The sequence below is a fragment of the Protomyctophum bolini genome, assembly GCF_963924005.1.
Source record: "Protomyctophum bolini genome assembly, chromosome: 19".
NCBI lineage: Eukaryota > Metazoa > Chordata > Actinopteri > Myctophiformes > Myctophidae > Protomyctophum > Protomyctophum bolini.
Genome location: NC_137880.1, coordinates 18,466,221 through 18,490,657, shown reverse-complemented (window position 1 = coordinate 18,490,657; position 24,437 = coordinate 18,466,221). Strand labels below are relative to the sequence as shown.

The window sequence follows — 24,437 nt, the reverse complement described above, 5'->3', positions numbered from 1 at the left end:
CCATGTTTTTTGAAATTTTGGGAAAAAAGAAAATCGCAATTTCCGCAATTTTCCGCAATTTAGGCTAACTTTTTTTTTCAAAATTTCAAGTTAGCCTAAATTGCGGAAAATTGCGGAAATTGCGAAATTCAGGACATTTCAGAAATTGAAAATTGCGGAAATTGCGAAATTGAGGAAATTTGAAAAAATGAAAAAAACGATGGGTTATAGCCCATGTTTTTTGAAATTTTGAAAAAAAAGGTTAGCCTCGTTTCTCATCATTTTGGACCGTGGGCTATAGCCCATATCGTACGGCATACTATAGCACGCCGTTTTTCATCATTTTTGAGGATTTGAAAATAATGAAAATATGAAAAAAACGATGGGTTATAGCCCATGTTTTTGGGGGGGAAAAAAAACGCAATTTCCGCAATTTAGGCTAACTTGAAATTTTGAAAAAAAAATTTGCCTAAATTGCGGAAAATTGCTTTTTTCATTTTTTTCAAATCCTCAAAAATGATGAAAAACGGCGTGCCATAGTATGCCGTACGATATGGGCTATAGCCCACGGTCCAAAATGATGAGAAACGAGGCTAACTTTTTTTTCCAAAATTTCAAAAAACATGGGCTATAACCCATCGTTTTTTTCATTTTTTCAAATTCATATTACTATGAAGACTGCCATGACCATTTCAATAAAATGCAGAACCGTTACAAATATGAGCTCAGCATCTGTGTGGTTATTTATTTCTCTAACCCGTAGTCATGTTTTCAGAAAACTTTATTACAAATTTCACAAATTAACCCACAAAGGAGTTTTCATCTATCCACATATGCCACTAGAAAAAACTTAGGGCTAACGTTTTATCTACAAGTAAGGATACACTTTTGTAAAGAGGGACAAACTATGTCTACATGAATCCAAGGGGCGAAAAGGCTATCTCATTTCATTTGTAAGGCAGGAGTTCTGGATAATTTTTTCCAAGACAGCCCATGAATTAAAATAAATGGTCAAGAAATCAGTCAAAACAAACCAGTCAAAATGCCTCTTTCCCTTCTGGCATGGATAAATATACATCTTGGCCAACTGGAATCATATCAAGTGCAATGAAAACAGCCAATTAATAATGATACCCTCAACAATTTCTACTCTTGTCATGATACTAGTGTGAAACATTAACGGCCATTGTGGAAGAATGTTTGCTAAATATTCCATGATAACAACTTTACTGTTGACAGATTTGTGTTAATCTTTCAAATTGAATCGTTAAATTCACTTTTAAATGTATCATTTGCAGTTCTTTAACAAAGGCAAATAATTGCATATGGGAAATATTTGAAACATACAGTGTATTCTTTACTAATGCTAACCTTCAGTGATGACATATACAGTAGACATAGTCAAAGTCTTTTAGAAATACCCTGTTTAAGCCCCCCTGAGTGCTGGAATGTACAGACGATAAGAAAAGGCTCCAGTGTCCAAGGTTTTCAAAGCCGCTTTCCTTAATTCAGAGCACATTTAGAGTCCTTTATACAGATTTTCATACAGTACTAGGAAAGACAATCCACAAGTGTAATAGTCTCTTGATAAGAATTAAGTCACATTAGTTCTTGGTCGGCTCAGTAGCATAGGTCCAACAACTGTAATTGTAGTCATCTTCGACTTCAAGTACATCCATGTACCAACCCAGAGCAAAGGGTTCCCAAAAAGAATCACAGTAAAATGGTCTTTCTTCCATTGTAAGACAAAGGGAGAAAGATAAGCTTGAATTATCTAAATTATTTTTGGACAAAGCCAAGTGCCTTTGTTTCAGTAAAGCTTAGGGGACGTTTTAAGACGTCAAGACACGGGCAGTTCCATCGGTTTGGCTTGCTGTAATATTAAGCCTCATTCTCTGCTAACCTGAAAAGATCGGCCAGGACGAGATAACTGTAAACAAATCTTCTGCAATTTTTGTTTGATCTACTTTTGTATATCACTTTGTCTAGTAGAGTCCATTTGTGTTCGCTTGAACCCATTTCCCTCTAGCTTATTATGAGGACATTCACATTCCTTAACTCAGTCGTACGAGAGAGGGAAAAAAAGCCTTCGTTTCCACTAACTTATATTCATCCAACCAATCTCATTAGATTTATGTGGATGTGCCAAAGGGATATCTCACTCCATCCCTGACACCCTCCTGTTCATTCTGTTCTTTGCAGACAACCTTTTGTAGTACTTGACCACTTCAGGCCATGGCTCCATCTTCTTCAAGGACCCTGTGGATTCCGTTTCCAGGAACGCTCTGAATGGTGTGGGCAGTGTTGCTAAGGTCTCTGATGCTGCTGTGACGTGACTGACTCTCCAGCCGCTGGGTGGAGCCATGTCGTGATAGGCCGTCCAGGCGGTTGGAGCTGCAGTTTTTGGACAGTGATTGGTCGTTGAGGCGAGGCATGCTTCCATACGGCAGCCGGTCTTCTGCAGCCCGGAAACTGCAGGCGGTGTATCTATGAGGAAGAGGAGTACATGTACCTTTATTTAGCAACGGAGATGGGAGACAATAGACGCAGATAGAGCCATCACAGATGTCACATGTTCAGCCATTTGTACTTTATTAGACACAGAAGTGGTACAATGCCTATCTGCACCCTCGTGGTCAAATCCATGCAAACATCCCCAGTCATTACTAAAAAATGCCATGCTACACTATGTCATCCAATGTAAAAAGCATAACAAATGCCATGCAACAGTTAAGGCTGTCCCCGAACATTCGGGGTTCGAACGTTTGCTTGTTAGAGTTGGCACTCGCATTAATTAATGGACTTGAACCATTGGTTTGTTTTTTTGTTTTGTTTTAACTCGAAAATGTATCTTGGCGAGAATGCGATATGCATAATAAGAGTACTATGTTCATGTTGTGTTTACATGATACATGTTTATTCAGGGGCACACAACCGGTGCGCTAGTGTGCATACGTACGTCGCCAAAATGTTTTCTGCACGGTAGATCAAAGGCATGCAAGGCGCATTTCTTTAATTAATTAGAAACGAATGGTTCGGATGTTCGCTCGAAAATGCAGGGCTAGGGTACAGCCTTAGCGACAGTACACTATGTCCTCCAATGTAAAGAATTAATACAAATACAAATAAAATACATGTTACACTATGTCGTCCAATGTAAAAAACATTCAAAGAGATGCCATGCTATACTATGTGGTCCAATGTAAATGACATGTGTCATGACATCCACCCCCATGCATTCACACTACTCCCTACCTGTGCTACACACTGCAGTGCACAGTGTGTCATGACATCCACCCCCATGCATTCACACTGCTCCCTACACACTACAGTGCACAGTTTGTCATGACATCCACCCCCATGCATTCACACTGCTCCCTACACACTACAGTGCACAGTTTGTCATGACATCCACCCCCATGCATTCACACTGCTCCCTACACACTACAGTGCACAGTGTGTAATGACATCCACCCCCATGCATTCACACTGCTCCCTACACACTACAGTGCACAGTGTGTCATGACATCCACCCCCATGCAGTCACACTGCTCCCTACACACTACAGTGCACAGTGTGTCATGACATCCACCCCCATGCAGTCACACTGCTCCCTACACACTACAGTGCACAGTGTGTCATGACATCCACCCCCATGCAGTCACACTGCTCCCTACCTGCCGTCTCGGGAGCGGTGGAGGCTGCCGTGGTAGCTGCTCATCTTGGAGCGGGCGCTGCGGACCGAGCCCGCGCGGCTGGTGCTGCCGCTGGGAGGCTCGTCCAGCATGGCCAGGTGGGTGGAGGAGGCCTGGGTGGACGTCCCCTGGGTGGAGGTGCCCCGAGACTTCCGCACGACGGGCGCACCGGGGTCCCGAAGCAGCAGCTGGGCGAAGTCGGGCTCCTGCAGCACCTGGCGGCTCTCATTCACCATCCGGCTAGTAGGGGAGGGAGGGGCGGGAGAGGGGGAGGGGCGGACGCATGAATCGGAGGAGGAGGAGAAGGGGAGCGGCGGGAGGGAGGGCAGGGAGAGACGCAGGAGGGTGGGGAGAGACAGGGAGAAGGTGGCGGGGCGCGGAGCGGCGTGGAAGAACAGGAAGGAGGAGCGGGTGGAGCAGGGGGCGGGAGAGGGAGTTAATGCTCTGAATACACGGAGGGTGGAGGTGGGAGTGAGTGCAGAGAAGGGTCTGCGGTCACTAGGACTACACAGAACCTGGAGCCATGTCACCCACAAACCGAGCCCTAAGCCCACACAGCCTAACAGAACCTGGAGCCATGTCACCCACAACCCGAGCCCTAAGCCCACACAGCCTAACAGAACCTGGAGCCATGTCACCCACAACCCGAGCCCTAAGCCAACACAGCCTAACACGGCAGACATGGTCCCACAACGTACGTTGACTCCACATTTTCATTTCAACACAGGAAGCAGTCACAACAGTATTTGTAAATCAGCATTTGAAACCGTCAACAAATGCCTTCTAAATCAGCAATTATCACACTAATGGGTTAACCATTTAATCAAAAATAGTTATTCTGTTATTTTTGCTATTCGTCATATGACAAAGTATATAGAGCTTAGAGCAGTGAGAATACCAGACATGCGGTAAAATAAATTCCAATATCACAAGTATAACTAATAAGTCTGCTACATGTCACGTTGCAGTGTGTAATTTCTGACAACATACAATAATAACCACGTCGTCCATGCGGGACGGATTTAATACGTACTCTTTGCGGCGGCGCTTGCCATTGAAGAAGCTGACCCATTCAAAGCAGGTCTTCTTGCTGCCAACCCAGAAGACAGAGGGGATGCCAGCGGTCAGCATCATGAGGTACTTGATCAGGAATAAGACCAGGTCTGGACGCTTGGTCCTCTCCACCTACAGAACAAACAACAGCACAGTATGATGAGACAGTGTTTAAAAAAAAAAAAAAAGCTATGACAAATGTAGGTCAAATGAATGAATAAGAACTCCATAATTTACATGCAAAATTTTGTAGAAATATAATTCCATCAGAAAACAATCAAGCGTCCCATGTCAAAGACATTGTGCTTTCATTCAAAGGTGCATTATTTGTTACAGAAAAGTAGTCTTTCATGTTAGTTTCCAGAGTCAACAAGGGTGTGACTACCCTGTAAAGTCCAGAGTTCTCATTTAACTCAGAGAGTGTACAAATGTAACAAAATGGAGGCTTGAGGCTCCATTTGAGGCTTTTACTGTGGATGTGTATACATAGTAAACCCCCTGCGGGTCAATTTTTACACTCTCAGCGTTAAATTAACAATCTAGATTTTGCTGCATATGCAGGGAGGAATAGATTTGTGTGTGTGTGTGTGTGTGTGTGTGTGTGTGTGTGTGTGTGTGTGTGTGTGTGTGTGTGTGTGTGTGTGTGTGTGTGGTGGTGGTGGGTGGGGGGCTGCAAATGCATGGGTACTGAATCGAAGCCCAAAATGCACCTTACTAATGTTAAGCAATGACAGTGAAATAAACTGAAATAAAGTAAAGATTGAATCCCTCTCCATGAATGCCTAAAGGCATTGGGTTAACATAGCGGTCATTTGGAGACATGTCTGTGGAAGGGAGTAGAAGAGTAACAATATCGTGTGAGCCATGCACTTTAGAGTTATTGAGTCATGAATGTACACTACTGTAAGTACATGTTCTGACGTAAGTTCACGCTTGTGGACAATAATGACATCAGTGTGTGTGTGTGTGTGTGTGTGTGTGTGTGTGTGTGTGTGTGTGTGTGTGTGTGTGTGTGTTCGCCCACATCAGTGCAACTGAGCAAGCTTTACGCTGGAGGCATCAACACAGAGACAGCTGACCCGGTGCCATCCCTCCATCTCTCTCTTCTCTCCAATCCCAGCGCACCTGTGCCGTGCTCCTGTACTGTCGGGTGGGAACCTTGTATGTCCAAAACCGTTCCCGTTTCACTACTTTTCTGTGACACTCTTGTATGTTCTATTCATTTCCAAAAAAACTATATGGAGATTGCCCGACAATGACGATATGCAAGCTCTGTGGCATAGTTTCCACCCTGTGTTTCTCAGCTGCTTAATGAAATGACAGACATCAGGCTCGGGTTATGGATAGGATATATAACTGTGAGTCACTCATCATCACACCCATACGTGCTCCAGAAGCACTCTGAATTTGAATTAATCGATGTAATGGATTATAATAAAATGTTATGTTTTTAATATACGGTAATGAAATGACAGTGAAGATAGCTGATCTACAACCTCAAAAAGTGTAGAAATGTAGAGACTCATCAATCAGACTAATCAATTTAGAAGATTATAAAATAATCTATTTGATTGATCAACAGAAGGAATTATCTTCGCTTCTCGATTATTCGACTAGTCAAAAACATAACATAACATAACACCGTAGTAATCGCTGAGAAAACAATTGATATTTGCAGCACTAAATCACTTGCAAAAGAGTAATTTGACATACCCAATTTTAACATCCAGAGTAGTAGCATAGCTTTGAGCTGCTATACTTGGGGTCCCACAGGGATCTGTACTTGGTCCCCTCCTTTTCTCACTGTACACTAAATCCCTTGGCACTATCATCTCTGCCCACAATATATCCTATCACTGCTACGCCGATGACACACAACTGTTTCTATCCTTCCCCCCTTCTGCCACTCAGGTGGAAGAGCGCATCACGGCATGCCTGGCTGACATCTCACAGTGGATGTCCTCCAACCACCTCAAGCTGAACCCAGACAAGACTGAGCTTCTCTTCTTCCCAGCTAAGTCCTGCCCTATGCGGGAGTTAACTATTTCCGTAGACAACGCCCTGGTAACATCTGTCCCAACAGCCAGGAATCTTGGTGTTGTCCTGGACAGTCAGCTCTCGTTCAAAGCTCACATCACAGCTGTCACTCGATCCTGTAGGTTCACACTCTATAACATACGACGAATTAGACCGTTCCTCACCCAGGAATCAGCCCAGCTCCTAATCCAGACAACAGTCTTGTCAAAACTTGACTATTGTAACTCCCTCCTTACTGGCCTACCAGCATGTGCACTTAAGCCTCTCCAGCTGATCCAAAATGCCGCAGCTCGCTTGGTCTGCAACCAGCCAAAATTCTCACATGTCTCCCCCCTGCTCCGCTCCCTCCACTGGCTCCCGGTCGCTGCCCGCACAGAATACAAAAATCTGATGCTGGCATTCAAAGCAACCAAAGTTATGGCTCCCCCATATCTTGCAAGTATGATTGAACCCTACAAACCCTCCCGCGCACTCAGATCAGCTAACGCAGGGAAGCTGGAAGTACCCTCACTAAAAACGCCGGGACAACGCTCCACACGTCCCAAACTCTTCTCCCTTCTGGCTCCAAAACTGTGGAATGCACTTCCCATGGCAGTCAGAACTGCAGCATCACTCCCAATCTTCCGCCGTAGTCTGAAAACCCACCTTTTCAGACTCCATCATGGCCCATAGCACTTACTCTACCCTAGATAGCACTTCTGTAGACTTAGATAGCATTTGAAACAGACTTATAGCATGTTATGTAGACAGCACTAGAATTGCATTGTATATAGTCATAGCACGCCATAGTACATATGTATAGCATAGTAGTATATATGTAAAGTTTATACGTATAAATTTCATTATATAGATATTCCACTGTTACTTTCTTAGCTTACGCATGTTTCATGATGAATGTTTTTATGTGATGTATTCCCATGCTTTTGTTCTTGCTTAATGTAAGTCGCTCTGGATTAAGAGCGTCTGCTAAATGCCTAAATTGTAAATTGTAATACTGGGTGCAACTCACCGTACATAAAGTCTGTTCCCATTACAGAGCCTGTACTGAAAATAGCTACATGAAACTGGAAACTCAGCCTAAGCCTTGGTTCTTTTGTCAAATCCCATCTGGTTCTAGCCAACCGCAGCTACTACAGTGCTGTATGGAGAATGTGTGTATGTGTGTGTGGGTCGGGGTAGCGAACTGTAGTCTGTAGCAGTGAGCTGCGTGGAAAAGTGAGTAAAGGACAGCCTGCAGGAGAAGCTTTTAAGATAAATATAGCCTCTGCAGTCTCCTGATGGACCTTTGCTTTGTGTGGGCATTTGCTTTTGTATGTGTGTATAGTGCGAGAGTGTATGAACATTAAAGTGTGTGTGCGCGCGCGCGCCATAAACGCTGCGTTCACGTGTGTGTGTGTGTGTGTGTGTGTGTGTGTGTATTGATATATTACGGATCAGACAAATCTCTACATACAGTAGCCAACATAGCACGTTTCATTCACCACACTGACACACCCTGACAAACGCTCCACAATCTGCTACAATGCTTTTTCAGGATCATTTTCTAACGCTCGTGTCCATTTTGACATTGCATCTTCTTGTCATTCATAATTTCCTATCCAGCTGAGCTATTATCACAGGTTTATCACAATCCTTTCGATTGTTTTCTACTTTCTTCCCTTTTATTTTTGGCTGTGGTGTTTAATAAGCGCCTTGTTGTTTTACGTTTTTAATCTCTCCGGTGCGTTTCTGCATTATTATAAAAAATAATTCTCACTTTGTGCATTGGGTTTAATCAATTCCGCTCTATTTATTCATTAATTAATCTCTTAAATAACCAACAATCACCCTTTCCAATCTGTACACTGCAATCTTGTGGGGTCCAGGCAGGGACCCCCCACCATTATGACATGTGCAAGCAAATACAACTATACAGAATATGGGGTGGCAGATTGAGAACTAAATAGTATAAAGTATATATAAACAATGTAGCTGACATGTCTGTGTTGTATGTCAGATGTAGTGTGGTCTTAATGTGGTTCAGCTTGACCCCAGTGCACCCATTCTATTCCAATAGAAAACACACAAAGGATTACTACTACTACTGAATGCCACGGCATTGCTCTTATTACGCAGGGTTTGCGTCGCAGATTAACTGACTGCATGTGAATGCACGTCCCCTCCTCCCAGCGTGAGGCTCAGCTGTTTGTTTACGGCTGCATGTATGCACACACAGATGCACAGATGCCCAACATGCAAACTTGAGTAAATGTACACACAAACACGAGATGACACGCCCCGAATATTCACGCTAATGCAGGCGCATGGAACACAAACACACACGCACACAAATGTACACACTAACACACACATCCCTTGTAAGCGATCTAATGCATTGTTGTGACATCATAAGCCATATTATCCCTGTTGGGGGGACAAACACACACAGATGTTGTGGTGGGTCATCATATGGCCATGTCTCTGTTCTCGGGGGTTGTGCAGCTACATAAGGCACTGTGCCAAGTCTCCTAAACCTGAACCACAGGGGGCGGGGCAGTAGGAATCAACAGAGACCATTCTCATGATAATCTACAAGGTCACAACAATGGCCTAGTCTCTACAATGTGTTGCAAGGCAACATGTTGTCTCAAATTGGTTGCAGAGTTTCTATTTTCGCTACTTTTACACAACACTGTCATACAGTACAATGAAATATAAAAAATACATAAATTCATGGAAAAACTAAAATAACAGAATTTTCTTATAAGAGAAATGTATTGTATTTGCATAACTAGATGCTTTGATGTATTGTATTATATTGTATTGCTTTTACCTTTCTTTGTACAAAGTAAAAGGTAGAAAAAAAAACTACATTGCTGGTTTAATTACATTTTGTTACATTATATTTCACCAAATACTCCATACATCTGGCCAGCTCCACACCAGCATCTTTCTTTAGCAAGTTCACGTCGTACGCCATCAATGCCTTTCCCTGAAGATGAAGTACTTCCAAGCTCACTCAACATTGGATGTTTGAATAGAAAGGCAACGTGGTGGGCTGGTCCCATGAGTGGACATGAGACCTGTCTGCGTCCCACAATGCTAATTCACTTCACATGACAGTCATTCTTTCTTACTGCACTGTGCCCCGTCTTTAATGACTCAATGGACATCGTTTGGTCTCAGTGTGTGGTATGTAGATAATCACCACAAACAGAGGCAGGATGTGGAGGCAAAAGGCCACACAGTAAAATACATTTTCATTTAACCACTTGAACCCAGGCATCACTATTCCGGGCATGTCATAGAGACCAACAATTTATCTGATCTACAAGCTCACAACGTGTTGTGAACTTCCACGTCAAAAGACTCTTAACATGGTTATCAGTTTAGGAACTGGCTTGTGTCCTACTGGCCATACACTTGTTTTTTACCCAGAATAAAATTACCTACTGCATGACCATGCGTCAACAGACTCAATGGTCACATTAAAAAGCATGAAAATTGGCAACAACACAGTATTCTAAAGATATCATAAAGCGTGAGACTGTGAGCAACATCTGGTGATCCACCTGCACTCTCCTCTACTGCCCAAAAACTACAAAACAACATCTGGTGATCCACCTGCACTCTCCTCTACTGCCCAAAAACTACAAAACAACATCTGGTGATCCACCTGCACTCTCCTCTACTGCCCAAAAACTACAAAACAACATCTGGTGATCCACCTGCACTCTCCTCTACTGCCCAAAAACTACAAAACAACATCTGGTGATCCACCTGCACTCTCCTCTACTGCCCAAAAACTACAAAACAACATCTGGTGATCCACCTGCACTCTCCTCTACTGCCAAAAAACTACAAAACAGAAAACAGTTAAAGCGAACACGGTGATGGATCTTGTGCGGAGTGGTCGCTGGCGGAGTGAGACGTACAAAGAGGAAAGGAAAGCTGTTTGAATTATTCACAGCTCCTTCACGTGTGAGGGAGTGAGTGTGGTACAGCCGTCAGCCAGAGGCCAAGTGCAGCTCTCTGAATCTATTTCAGACATGCAACCCGCGTTACCACTGGGTTCTTTCTCTCCCCGCCTGCTATACGTGTATGTTTACATGTTTGTATGCATGCATGTTTGTTTGCACTTATGTGTGAGAGAGAAACGTGAGAGAGACATGAAGACTGGGTAAGAGAAGGAGTAATGGTGTGCGTGCGTGTGTTTATGTATGTCTGTGCGTGCAAACACCTGTGTGCACACAGGTGTTTGTGAAAAGGCATCTGTTCTTGTATGTACAGCAATCTGTTCTACTCTAGGTGGGTTGGGAATAGAAACTTAGCTTAGGGGCAGATGGACATGCCAAGTTATATTTACCTCCTTTTAGTTCATGCTTGATGACATTCTGAAGCGCTGCACGCAACCTGAATATAGAAGGTTGACCTGCGGCACCTTGTGTGTTAACTATCTTCTACACAGTGCCTCTGGAGAGTGTTTGAATTACAGTGGAAAGTACAACGCAATGGCCTGATATTAGATCAGCACAATCACACACCTACTATACCATATAAACATAGCTCATAGGCACCGTACAATTTTACATACACATATAATTTATGTAAATAGATGCTTATATACATACACTGGATACAGTGTATTCAGTGTATGGATTACATACTGTAATTATGGACATACTATTTAGAAGTAGGACGCGTGCCTACAACAGGTCTTCAAAAGCACATCAAAGTGTGTTACGATTAATTTACATACTTAAATATTCTTCACCTTACTACTTGTTGTTACTAGTCTTAATTATTTGTTTTGTCATTGTTGCTATTGCTGGCAGAATATAAATATTGAGGTGAGAGTAAAAAAGATAGTGATATACATTTTTGTCCATATGACCCAATCCTACGGAGACAAAATACTACTACTACTACCACCACTAATACTAATAGTACCAGTAAGACGCCTAAGGGCGAGAAGCGACCTCACCATAAACGCTGCGTTCACGTGCACGCATCCGCCTGGGTGACAGCAGACTGCTGGGCGAGCGCTGGCGCTTTGGCATGGGGGGTCAGATCAACATACTGTATGGAATGAATTCTGTATTGGCCATATAGGGAGAGTCTTGAGTGTACAGGGTTTGATGAGGTCAGATCAACGTCACAACGTATGGAATGTCAGAACAGGTCAACTCCATATGGAGATCTAAGGGTGGCAGCGGAGGCAGTGTCTTGAGTGTAGGGGGTTTGATGAGGGCCCGGGTAGGGCCGACCGGGCCAGTTGAGAACTATAGTTGTCGCCGGCTGCCAGGCACGGCTGCACAAATAACTTTAGGGCAGGCCCGTCTAGAGTTTAAATGGACACGTATCAGTCAAAAGGGAGACATCGAAGAGGAAGGATGGATGGGGAAGGATCATCATATGGAATGTCAGAAGAGGTCAGCTCCATATATGGAGATGTAAGGGTTTGAGGTCAGATGTAGAGTTGCTGGTCAATATTGATGACATGATTGACATCAGGGACCTCCATTTATTTTTTCATAGTATTTGATTTCATAGTAAATGTGTCGCCTTACAAGACCAATAATACAAACAGCTTTATTGGGAAAAACTAGGTTTTTAAAAAGGTTCAAATCTACAAAAGAAAGGTAATCAAAAGGGGATTGGGACATAATAACAAATGTGTTTGAGTAGAGATGCAATCACCTGGAAGGGACAGGGGATGTGGTATTCCCGGCACTTCTCCTGCACCCACGTGGTCTCCCAGACGCTGCGGTGGGCGTTCTCGTACAGGAGGCAGGCCAGCACGCTGAGCAGGGGCACCAGGTAGAGTGCAGAGAAGACGCCGATGCGGATCATGAACTTGACCAGCTTGTCCTGGTTCTCCTTCTCCAGCGGGATCTCCATGCGCACGCGGTTCAGAGCCAAGATGCCCGCCAGCAACAGGCCCACACCCACCTGAGAGGGGGGGAGGGGGAGAGGGACCGGAAAGGTTTAGTCATCAGAAAGGTTTTGCTTTTAGTCTAGTTTTAGTCGACTAAATATCGTAAGACTAAAGCTACAGTTGATTTTGTCGACAAAACAATAGTTTGTCGGGCCGTGATGGCGTTGAAATGCCTGATTTATGCTCAGCTGCGTGCCGAAAATAGCATATCTACAAGCTCAGCACACACGTTGTGAGCTTGTAGATCTGTTATTTTCGGAGAGTGACACACCTACATACAACCAAGCATAAAATCACAAGATTAGTATTACTGGATCTCTTCTCCACTAGTCCATTTTAGTCTAGTTTTTATTTGTTGGCGAAATAGTCATTATATTTAGTCATAGTTTTAGTCATCATAGCCTAGTTATTATTTTGTTATTGTTTAGTTTTAGTCACAGAAATCAACACTGTTGCAGAGATGACTATTGAGAAATGTTTTAGATTATACAATTAATCTGCGATTGATTGAGACCATAAATGCAGGTTAAAAAAGAGGGAAATAAAGTACAAAATAACGGTAAATGCTCCTCAGAAGGCATCTGAAGTGAACCCTAACGGGGACATCTACAAACCCTGCAGTCCAAAACATGACTTTATTAAATGGAACAAAGACAAGCATTCACATTCTGCCAAAGTTGTAAATAGCACATTTGATTTGATTTGACTTTACTATGCCTTGGGGAAATTTGTCCATTTAATTTGATTTGATTTGATTTCATCAGACGTCATACAGCCAGGAGAAATACATGTTACATCACAGAAGCGTCAAGGATACAAACCCAAGAAAGTTGGGCGACTTATTTCCATTGCGATCCTTTGTCTGAGACAATTAAGCAGCATTGATCCTTGGTCTGAGACAAGCAGCATTGCAACACAATACATACAGCCAGACAGTAGGCCGAAGCAGACAGCCAGACACCATGCCTACAGCCACCTTTTTGCTGTGAGCCGATGTTGCTAACCACTGTTTGTGTGTGCATACTATAGATATGCACACGTGCGTGCATATCTATAGTATGCATAGATATGCATACTATAGATATGCGTGTGTGTGTGCGTGTGTGCGTGCGTACATGTACTGTATGATGTGAATGTTATTGTTTTCCATCTTCTTGCCTGTACTCTTATTTTATTTTATTCCCTCTGTAGATTTTGCAAAGCCATCTAGTGGTCATACTCTGCAGGTGCAGTGAGTACATTGGATTCTTGTTGTCAGATTATATTATAGCTCTATGCGGTGTTGAGAGCCATGCCCTAAGGAAGACCGTTTGTGCTGCTATGCAGGGGTTGTACAGTTCTGATTTAACATGGAACAACATATTTTCAGATGGGGGTCGGCGACCAATTACATATCCGTTTTGTTGTCCTTGACATTAAATAGTTTGAGAACCACTGATAAAGAAACATAGGTTTTTCAGAAAACCGTCTCAATGAGTTAACCATGCCTCTTACCAGCACGTCCAGGCCGAGTGGCAGCAGCAGGAACCAGCGCAGCGCTGTCGCGTCGTAGAGCCCCACGAAGCACACACCACTCACGCCGTCACCCTCGATCTTGTTGAGGGCCAGCAGTGCGATGGTGAGGGCCCCTGGGACCCCCCAGGCACACGCGTGGAATAGCAGGGCCTTCTTCTCGATGGCCTCGCTGCCCCACTTGGGCACGGCGGCCAGGAACCAGGTGATGGTGAGGATGACCCACCACACGCTGCCCGCCATGGTGAAGAAGTAGAGGACCATGAAGAGGAGGGTACACACCTGTTGGGTTGGATGAGATGGAAGAGTAGTAGAGGTTAAGTAATAGAAAAGCAGGCCCCTCAGTTATAAAATGGTAAATGGTGCATTTATATAGCGCCTTTATCCAAGGCACTTTACAGAGATTGTGCATTACATTCACCCAGTCACACACATTCATGCACCAATGGCAGCTGAAACCATGCAAGGCACCAACTAGCACATCGGCAGCAATTAGGGGTTCAGTGTCTTGCTCAAGGACACTTCGACAGTAACTCTGGGGGAGCCCGGGTTCGAACTGGCAACCTCACGGTTACCATCCAGACACTCTACCCCTGACCCACCGCCGACCCTATAAAATAATAAATAGTTAAAAAGAAATTTGAATTTTGGAATTCTGCGATTGGAAACTTACTTTTCTGTGTGATTCTGTGGCATCTAAAATATTCTGAGGAACTTTACTTTTGGGCAAAATGGGGCAAATAAATAACATGGCCAAAGTATGTTTAACCAGGTTGACAGGGGCCCTCTCCAGGGGTCTGTACTTTCCGCTCTACACCAAATAGGCGACGTACAAGCTCACAATGCATTTCGTTTCGACACAATGACAGATTGCAGATCATCTATTTTTGCAAAGTGTCCACCTATTTTCACAGAATGTTCTACTAAGAAATAAGAAAAGATTGTGTTTAGTAAATTTTGGGGCGTCAAAACAGTAGCAAAACAAAAACATTATTGCTCTGAATTACAGAACAAACAATTAACCAATTAGCCAAAGCGGTCTCTTTACCTTGTTGTGGGAGCCCTGCGTCACAGTGGAGGCTCTGAAGCGGCCTGGGCTCGCGGCGTTGCAGGAAACCTTGTCCTCCAACAGAAAGCCCAGGAAGAACACCAGGGACACCATCATGTAACACACAGCGTAGAATATAATCGGCCGCTCTGGGTATCGGAACCGCGACACATCGATGAGGAAGGTGAGGAAGGTGAAGAGGGTGGCGGAGAGGCACACGATGGACACCACGCCGATGAAGTAGCGAGCGAGCACCAGCTCCTCGTGCTTGAAGTACATGTTGGGGCAAGGCGGGGAGCAGTCGTGGACCCCCATGAAGCTGTAGCCCAGGTCGGGGTCGATTTTGAGCTCGCGAGGGCACCAGAAGCCGTAGTCCCGCTGGACGGAAACGGGAGATTCTGTGGTCTCGGCGATGGAGAGAAGGTCTACTGGGCGGGGGTAGGTCTCGTCGCAGTCTGGGAACCTGGAAGGCGGGAGACATTTCAAGATTGATCATCATGGATTCCTATTTGAATCGCTTAAACCCTATATGATGGCTTAGTTGAACTGGGTCTCCCAAGACTCACTCCATATTGGTCCGCACCTTTATTCCCTCAACACCAATCTTGGGCGTGCCTAACCCTTTCTCTCTCAACTTCTTTGCCATATTTTACCATCTTTTTTTTTTAATGTTTTTTTTTTTTAATGTTTTTTTGTGTGTGGCTTTCGCAGTTTTATTTAATACTTTTTATGGAGGGTAAGGCAGTAGGCTGACAGGAAATGGGGAGAGAGATTGGGTGGGTGACATGCCGAAAGGCTGTCGGGATCGGGAGTGGAACCTGCGGCACACTGCCAGACTGGATTACCAGCCAAGGTGCCTGGACTGCTGAGCCACTGCCCAGGCTTTACTATCTTGAATAACATTTTAAAATAGTTCAACTAGCCGATCTACACCGAGACGACGTGAGCTTGTAGATCGGCTATTTTAGAATGTTTTTCAAAATAGTAAATAATGGCAAATAAGTGGATAAGGGGTAAGGGCAAGAAAACAGCTATCTATTCTAAAAGCTCTAATTTTGCTGAATATTTCACCCAGAATAGGGACACTTGGGTTCATGTGGTTAATTGGCTGGCGGATGGCGACAAGAAACAACTTGAACCAAGAGGCCTGTCATTGCCATTACTGTAAGGGGCCAAAAACAAAATCAAGATTTTACAACATGCTCTTTATGCTACTGGAACTGCTGTCCAGCTGCATATAATTTCTTAATATTATCAGAAGTAAACCTTCGGCCACAGACGCAGTGTAAACACGATTATATAACAAGATTAGCTATATTAAAATGATCTTCTTCGCCTCTCCATCATCCATCCAAATTAGTTGTGTGATGTCCATCGCCTCAAAGCCAAGTGAAAATTGTTTAAAAACATTTATACTACAAAGGGATGGTAAAGTCTGCATAGTAGCTAGACCATGAGTGTACACAAATACAGACCTATGGCAGTCCATCTCATCAGGCCAGGTGACTCCAAACATGTCCATGAGTTTGTAGCAGTCGCTCTTGGCTTGCAGGCAGAGGCGACGGCAGGGTAGGGTCATGCGGCCATACTCTGTGCACACAGGGGCGTACAGTGCGCACAGGAACCCCCTGAGCTCTGGAGAACACTGCAGGTTTACCATTGGATGGAACGGCTGCAGGGGAGAGAGACAGAGAGGGAAGAGACAGGGAAAGAGTAAGGGGAGAGAGACACAGTTTACTGCTGTGCTTTATTGATGGGTTTGTGTGTTCTGGCACATCAGTCTGGGAACACAGAAAAAGAAAACTAATAAATCGAGGGGCGCTGCGGTAGCCAAGTGGTTAGAGCGCATACCATATGCGCACATTCCCAGATCAGAGAGTCCCGGGTTAGATTCCCGGCTGTCTGTCACTCCCCTGCTCTCTCTGCATTTCCTGTCTCTCGCCACTAACTATGTCAAACATAAGTGCCCCCAAATATAACACAAATGGGTTTTTTTCCAGTGATGGGGTAGGGATAATATTAACAGTACTCTTATTAACGACTTAGCCACGTCAACTTAATACAACATTAATACTGTTGTAGCAATGTTTTACTTTACCTAAGCACAAACTGGCGGGGTGCATACTTAGTTTAGACTAGTCATTGGTTAGACATGGGTTAAGGTTAGGTTTAGGTGTGTTGCCCCGTGGGAGGTTAGGTTTAGGGTGAGTGTTTGAGATAGGTCGTAGTTGTAGGACTAATGACTGGTCTAACCAATGACTAGTCTAAACCAAAAACTGTCTAAACTAAGTACTGCACCCAGCCTCAGCAGACAGTTCATATTCAGTTCAGTAGCAGCAGGTTAAAGGAGGGATTCTCTAGAATAGAAAATGCTGCACTCTTTTGTTTGCATCATCTTGCCTCGCTTTGCATTTTCAACATTTACTCAACGTGTACTCTCGCCCTACATCTCTAGGACCTACAGTAGCAGCACATATTGCATTTTACCATTAGTTTGTTCAATTTAGTCATGTGTGCCAACACTTTTGAATGGGCAATGTGCCATGTTGACTAAACAAAGTGGGCACTCACGTTTTATTACATCATCCTATTTTATAAATGATTACATAAAAACTTGCACACAGGAGTTGTAGAACGGAGGGCAATTAAGGACAAAATAGATAAATATACAGAGTGACAGAGAGAGAGAGAGAGAGAGAGAGAGAGAGAGAGAGAAATGAGCTCCATGTCATTCACCTCTAAGGAGTCTTTGAAGGGGAAAACGATTTGAGAAGGCGATTCATTACACTCAGCTTAGGAAATTTGTGTATTTTATTTTATGAACTTGGAACCAGTTCAAACAACTGGCTGGCAGAACCCAAGCCTTTTCCACCCACTCCCTTCTCCTCTCCTCCACACTCTCTCCCCTCCTCTCTTCTCCTTGCTTCCATTTCCTTCTCTAGTACAATACAGAGATAGAGGAGGTGTAGAACACGCCAAGTAACCCCCACCGAACCCCAACACCACACACACACACACACACACACACACTGTGGGCGGGGTTTCCAGTCAGAGGGTCTTTGTGTCAGAGGGAGGACCACGCTGTGTGACTGACTGGTTTGACACACGGATGTAGCGACACACACACACACACACACACACACACACACACACACACACACACACACACACACACACACACACACACACACACACACACACACACACACACACACACACACACACACACACACACACACACACACACACACTTTTATGGTGAATATTATATACTCGCATACACATCCAAGTATGAATGGACACAGGCTTCCTGAGCGTAGGGGGGGCATGTCTTTAAATATGTAAATCCCCAAAGGATGGGGTTGTGTGTGTGTGTGTGTGTGTGTGTGTGCGCGTGTGCGTGTGATGAGCAAGAGAGAGGGAAATGTCTTGTATGTAGTACTGTATTCCCCCACATACAAGCATTCATCTGCCTGCACTGCATGGCTGTGTATGTTTATGTGTGTAAAATGAAAGCCACACCCAGGCAGGGCCGAAGTAGACACACGTCCTTCTCCTGCTGGGGACAGAGGTCTTTATGACAGAGGCAGTGTGGGGGAGGGGTGGAGGTGGTTGTTTGAGTGGGGGGGGGGGGGGGTACTACTACTGAAGGGGACTGCACTCACTGCTGTGTTAAAATACAAATTAACATGAATGTGTCCACTCTACCATCTGTTAAGCAGAGATCTATGAGAGCATGATTGGATTTGCAGCAGCTTTTCTCTGAATAAATACAAAATATAATAAAGCTCATGATCCAGATAGCATCTTTTCTTTGTCTGCTAAAATAAAACAAAATAAAATAAAAACACAGAGAATATGACAATGTAATGACATTGGATACTGCTCTAAAATAACATTTATATTTAGAAAGTAGCCAAGCCAATAAAATTGCAATTTAATGCAACTGTGACAATGACGTCATATATGAAGGATTTCACATCAGTCTCTCTGCTTTATGTTCGGCAGCATACTTGGAGATGAATCTAGATAAAAGCCTCACAATGTTTGCCCTCGCTAATGCCTGATTTTTACTTGGTTGCACGTATGAATCAGCTTTAAGCCATGGACATTAATGACAGCATTACATGACACCTCGGCACTAGTCTTTACAGTGTGTTTGAGCCCAGCATGCCACCCACATGTGAGCTCTGTATGCAAAAAGGATTATAATGGCTGTTAGGCTTGGCCCCGCCAAGCACAAAACATGCACAAAATGCAGCCTTTGTTACACAGCTCACACGTTACTGACAAGCAGGATTTTTCAAACGTCTTGGGATAGAGACACATTGGGGAAAAGCATCAAGGTATTTAAGCGAGATAATTCACCTCGCGTATGAGGGATCAGCCGTTTTCCTTGAGCGATGACAGGGAATGTGATGAATGGGATCTATGTTCAGAGTCTACAAATGGAGGGCTATCTAAATGCACACTATTCATGTATAGTCTCTTGCACAAGGGAGGCCATTGATTTAACCACTTAAGATCTATATACTTTGACAGGGGTGCCCAGCCCACTCCCTTTTTACTTCTACCAGTACCAACTACCAACACCAAACCTATTAGGCGAAAATAGTATATCTATTCTACAAGATCACAAGGCATCGTAAATGCAAAACGTTGTGAGCTTATAGATCAGATATTTTCTCCCAATGTTCACCTATTATGACATGCTCAGAATAGGAATGCTAGGTTTCAAGTGGTTAAAGGTTCAACGCAATCTGACCTGTATAGGAAATAACTGCATCTACGGTGACTGGCGCGACTAGTTGTACTAGAACACACGAACAGTGCACTGTTTTGCACCTGCATGAGAGAAAATAACTCTCCATACAGGAGGTGGCGTCCGCACAGAGGATACAAACTAAAGCCAGGCTTAAGCCAGGCTTTATACTCCATCGTACGACAGTGCCAATACAGCCGATCTACAAGTATACAACGCGTGTTGTGTGCTAGTAGATCAGCTATTCTTTTTGCTATTCTTGAAATGACAAGCCAAAGATAGGGATACCAGGTTGAAAGTGGTTAACAGGCTATGTGGTTACATTTTAAGTTGTGAAAGATTAACCTTACTGACCAACTTCTAGGCGCCTTTGCCCCTTGTTGCCAGGCTGCAGTCCTGTGACATCCATTACCTCCTCAGTGGTGTGTTGTCAGGGGGAGCTAACCACTCGGACATGATCTAATGCAGCTCAAGTAAGTCTACATCTGCGCCTTCCCACTGCATTTACCCTGAAGGCCACAGGACGCAATGTACCGTACTATACAGTATACTGTACTGCGCTGTGCCCAGATAGTGTACAGAGATACAAGTTATACAGTATATAGTGTGTGTGTGTGTGTGTGTGTGTGTGTGTGTGTGTGTGTGTGTGTGTGTGTGTGTGTGCGTGCGTGACTGTGTGTGTGTGACTGTGTGACTGTGTGTGCGTGTGATGAGCAAGAGAGAGGGAAATGTCTTGTATGTAGTATTCCACCACATACAAGCATTCATCTGCCTGCACTGTATGGCTGTGTGTTTATGTGTGTAAAATGAAAGCGTGTGTGTGTGTGTGTGTGTGTGTGTGTGTGTGTGTGTGTGTGTGTATGTGTGTATGTGTGTGTGTGTGTGTGTGTGTGTGTGTGTGCGCACACAACAAACACCGGCATCGCCGGATAGTGAAAGAGAAGAAGGAAATTCCCTCAGCATCCATTTGCCCTCTTGCATTTATCTTGCTGTACACCATCTCTGCCTTTTTCTTTCTTTCCATTTTCTTCTTATCACACCTCAGCTCATTCATCCATCCATCGATCAATTCAAATGCCTCTTTCTTCCTCCCTCTCTGGTCCCTCCATCCCTCCCTCTACCGCACCCTCCATCCTCTCCTGTCATCTCATCCATCCCTCCATTCACCAGTCGTACTACCATCCAGATTCCAGGCATCGGTCATAACCAGCACATGATTCTGTGTGTGGTGCATCTCTGGTGTGAAATAGAGCCTGACCGATATATCAGCCATACTGTATATCGGCCGACTGCGCATATATATGCAGTCGACAGGCTCCAATTTCTAAATCTGGCGTCGCCATTTTTGACATGTGATTGACTCATTATAGGCATGTGCGATGCGAGATCTGCTTTTCTTTTAATTCCATTTAGGACTTTAAATAAAATAAAGTTCAATGTGTATTTTACTCGTTTGCGGTAAATTTCAAGTCAAATGTTCTTAAAACACCATCGGTCGGACACTCCACTGTTAAATGGAACATATGGTCTAGTGATGTCTTCACCCACCCAGCAATACTAACATGGCGAGACCGACATCTTAAGGCCATATATATATATGCATACATACACACACACACACCCTAGTGCTATTAACCCCTATATCCACACACAGCAAACAGCTGGTGAGCCTCTAGTTGGTCGGTCGGTGGCTGGATGGATGCTGTTGCCCCAGAGCCCATGTACGGAGAATCAAGCGTGTAATACAGAATTCTGTGGAGTGCTGTAGGCCTAGGGGAGGCTATGCTAATGCAATTTCCCTTTGCAACGGTCTGCCAACGTCGTTACATATTCATGGGAGTTAGTTATGGGATTTTCTGATCTTCGTATGGAATATAATATGCCACAGAGGAAACACAGCCTGGCTCACACGCAGTCAGACATATAAATGAACAGACATAAAGCCATAGCATGTGCGTGCGTACGCATGTCTGTGTACTGTACATGCACGCGCGTCTCCTCCGTAATGCTAACGTAATTAGAGTTTGATGAGAACCAGCTTTGCAGAGTGCTGTCGACACCGGTCGCTGCAGTCCGGTCGGTGATGGATGAATCATCCACAATGAAGGCCATCACAACCAACTGGTCTCCAGTGATCTACTCTTCTATAAATGCATCGGAGTCACCTCGCTTCTCTTCGCCTATCGCCTCCCTCCCTCCATCCATCCCTTGCTTCATTCCCCCTCCCCTCTCGGTTCTCCAATTCTCTGCATTCTACACCTCTGCACCATGGCGACGGGTGATGCATCAGCAGGGAGGAGAGGTGGGGGAGGGGGGGGGGGGGGGGAGCAAGGGTTCGAGGAGGTCAGCATGCGGGGCATAGGGGGACCACCTCCCGGCAGCCAAGAAAGCCCCTGCCTCCCTTTGTTAGCAGTACAATCAGGAGTGTTTCCTGGGCAACCGGTATGCCTCACGTAGGGGGGAGGGCAAGGACAAAAGAGAGAGAGAGAGAAATAGAGAGAGAGAGACAGAGAGAGAGATAGAAGAGAGAGGGAGGGATGGGCCTTAGCGACTCATCCGTGTCATTCACCGCTAAGGAGTGTTTGAAAGCCAAGCGCACTGATTGCGTGTAACAAATGCACACGGCTGGCCGGACACACACACACACACACACACACACACACACACACACACACACACACACACACACACACACACACACACACACACACACACACACACACACACACACACACACACACACACACACACACACACACACACACACACACACACACACACACACACACACACACACACACACACACACACACACACACAGTATAGTTGTAGTGCAGCAAAAGGACTCACTGTCTTCATTGACTTGGAGGCCAATAAACATGGTGTTGGACATTAAATAAAACAAGAGGTCGCTTTATGCCACGGGTCACGCTGAGCAGGATTTATCAGACCACAATGTGTATGTGTGTGTGTGCGTGTGTTTATATGTGTGTGTTTATGAGACTAGTCTACCGCCTACTTGCTAGCTCTTAAACTGACCAGTGGATTTTGCTCACTGCACTGAGCATGTCTGACAGACTGACAGCCAAGAGGGAGCCAAGTCAGCATTTTAAACACGCGCACACATGCACGCACCACACACACACACACACACACACACACACACACACACACACACACACCTTGCCTCTTTAGAAATCCATTCACACCACATGGGTGGGGTAACTAGGTTATCCTATACAACAGCTGTGAAACAGAACACGCTTTATCTGCAGTCGCTGTAAACCTGAGACAAGCAGCTAATAACATGACCCCAAACGACAAGGAAACGGGTGTAAATGGGGGCCGTTTAGAGACCATGGACTAAACCTTTGTCCTGTCTGTGTACATCCTCTGCTGTCTGCGACATGATGAACATTAACCACTTAAGCCCTAATATACACACAAAAATAAACAATTTGTAAGCTTGTAGATCTGCCACTTTCGCAATGATTGAAAATATCAGAAAACTGTGAACCGATGGCCGAGAGGTACCACATGGGATCAAGTACCAGCGAGGCCCCGGATTGATTCCTGGCCGGATCATTTACTGCCTGTCATTCCTCTACTCCAGTAGTTCCATGTTCCAGGTGGTCCCCAGCTAAATGATGGAGATTTGGTATCCAAATGGACACACATAGATCTTTATCTCTTGAGTGTAAAATGAAACCAAATGGACCCGTTTTACGCTCTTAAGAGATACATTATTGTTAACATGTGCATTACTTAATTTACAAGAAGTCTACACAATTATAGAATGTATAATAATTGTTATTTTGATCAACGTTTGGCTGTTCCAATATCCTATGGTACTAACACTTCAACCACCATCATATTAACATATTCTAAGTCAGAGACTAAATGTCATCAAATGGTCGTCCGTGGCTCAAATGCCGAATAAATAACGGGCCTTGATATGAAAAGGGTTAAAAACCACTGCCAACTCTGTCTCCGTGTTAACTGCCTCTATCAAATAAAAACATTTGGAAACCTTTCACCTATAAAATGACGTCATGTCCAAAACAGCGAAGGCAGGTCTAAAGTGGTTAAGTAAATGATCACAGAGCAGCGCATGGCATGCATGGCGGTTTGGGGTGTTGTCCATTATTCAGTGTGGTGCCCTGGCTGTAGGGCTACAGGCCATATGCCAGGTGCCATGTGCACACTGAGCTGACAACAAAGGCAATCCACTTGCTGGAGAATTACCACTGTAAACAACTCATTGTACCGTGGTGTGTTTGCCAAATCTATAGTCATAATGTGAGCGGAGGTGGGCGCCCGCTGGCCAAGTGTTCCAGGCACATGCCACATATAGGCTTTGGCCTGACAGCGCGTCGCGTGTTCGAGTCCCGTTCATGACGACCTTTGCTGCATGTCTCTCCCCTTCTCTCTCAC

The 24,437-nt window shown here is 44.5% G+C and overlaps 1 protein-coding gene across 1 annotated transcript in view; it reads right to left on the bottom strand.

Moving 5' to 3' along the window:
• Positions 1 to 752: 752 nt before the first annotated feature.
• Positions 753 to 24,437, bottom strand: part of fzd3a (frizzled class receptor 3a) — a 31,901-nt gene continuing 8,216 nt past the window's right edge. The window contains exons 3-9 of the mRNA XM_080791232.1: positions 16,717 to 16,913; positions 15,242 to 15,704; positions 14,176 to 14,475; positions 12,444 to 12,695; positions 4,708 to 4,859; positions 3,657 to 3,914; positions 753 to 2,466 (exon numbers count right to left, since the gene is read on the bottom strand). Coding sequence (XP_080647358.1) covers positions 2,208 to 2,466; positions 3,657 to 3,914; positions 4,708 to 4,859; positions 12,444 to 12,695; positions 14,176 to 14,475; positions 15,242 to 15,704; positions 16,717 to 16,913 — 1,881 coding nt within the window. The 3' untranslated portion in view covers positions 753 to 2,207. The remainder of the gene's footprint in view (positions 2,467 to 3,656; positions 3,915 to 4,707; positions 4,860 to 12,443; positions 12,696 to 14,175; positions 14,476 to 15,241; positions 15,705 to 16,716; positions 16,914 to 24,437) is intronic.